The 907-nt window shown below is 39.0% G+C and overlaps 1 protein-coding gene across 1 annotated transcript; it reads right to left on the bottom strand.

Moving 5' to 3' along the window:
- Positions 1-6: 6 nt before the first annotated feature.
- On the bottom strand, positions 7-903 carry LOC107682577 (protein tyrosine phosphatase type IVA 1-like; the record flags this gene model as incomplete). The annotated part of the gene is made up of 5 exons (XM_016478772.1): positions 7-126; positions 231-305; positions 416-546; positions 647-739; positions 880-903. Coding segments are annotated over 5 exons (441 nt in total), but the record flags the coding sequence as incomplete, so codon positions are not given.
- Positions 904-907: the final 4 nt, after the last annotated feature.

Raw genomic sequence — 907 nt, 5'->3', positions numbered from 1 at the left:
GCAAGCTTTTACTGAATGCAGCAGTTGTTGCGGTGGCCGTTGGAATCCTTGAATCGAAGACGCATTTTGGGACGATATTTTTCCAGATAGAAGAGCTGCTTGCTGTTAAATGCTCCTCGGCGCTTTCTGGAAAAAAAGTGAAATTAACATTTCCCTTTAAGAATGGAGATCACATGCTGACTATTATTATTATTATTATATTATTTAAAAAAAATATAAAGTTATCTCACTGTCGGATGAACTGAACAGCATCCTCGTATTTCATCCCACACTCAATCAGGGCCAGAGCAACCAGTACTGGGGCTCTGTGGGAAAGAAAACAACTAAGATTTACATGCAAAGTTCAGAACATATTTTTTTATGTATATTTTATTAATAGTTTATTTATTAATGATCTTGAATCCTGTAAAATTACCTTCCAAGGCCTGCAACACAATGCACTGCAATACAGCAGCCTGGCTCCTCCCTAAACTTAATCCGAAGAAGATTTAGCCAATCATCAACGATCTGGTTAGGAGGGGGAGCTCCGTCGTCAAAGGGCCAATCCTGCACAACGGCAAAAAAATTAGCATTAAAACATCACCCGAGATAAGAACGGACATTTCTATTAATTTTCATGAAGGTGAAGAGGTTCATGTGGACTTACCAGAACCTGAATACCCTCTTTAACAACCAGGTTTGCATCATACGTGGCCTCACACACGCGAACGACCGTTGTCACCCCATATTTCTTCAGTTCCTAATGGATGGGAGGGAATGTCATGTAAGTGATGTTTTGCAGTTACTGTAATTATGAACAGTTGTAATTATGAGGTTTTTATAATCGTCTTTCCAAAACAACACTTTTAGTGTGTTCAGACCATTTAAACCAACACTCACCTCAATGAATTTGTGAAGCGTGGCATTA

This window comes from Sinocyclocheilus anshuiensis, unplaced genomic scaffold (assembly GCF_001515605.1).
Source record: "Sinocyclocheilus anshuiensis isolate Anshui unplaced genomic scaffold, SAMN03320099.WGS_v1.1 C32364088, whole genome shotgun sequence".
Lineage (NCBI taxonomy): Eukaryota > Metazoa > Chordata > Actinopteri > Cypriniformes > Cyprinidae > Sinocyclocheilus > Sinocyclocheilus anshuiensis.
Note: the sequence above shows the minus strand (reverse complement) of the source record. Positions and strands in the feature narration are given on the sequence as shown.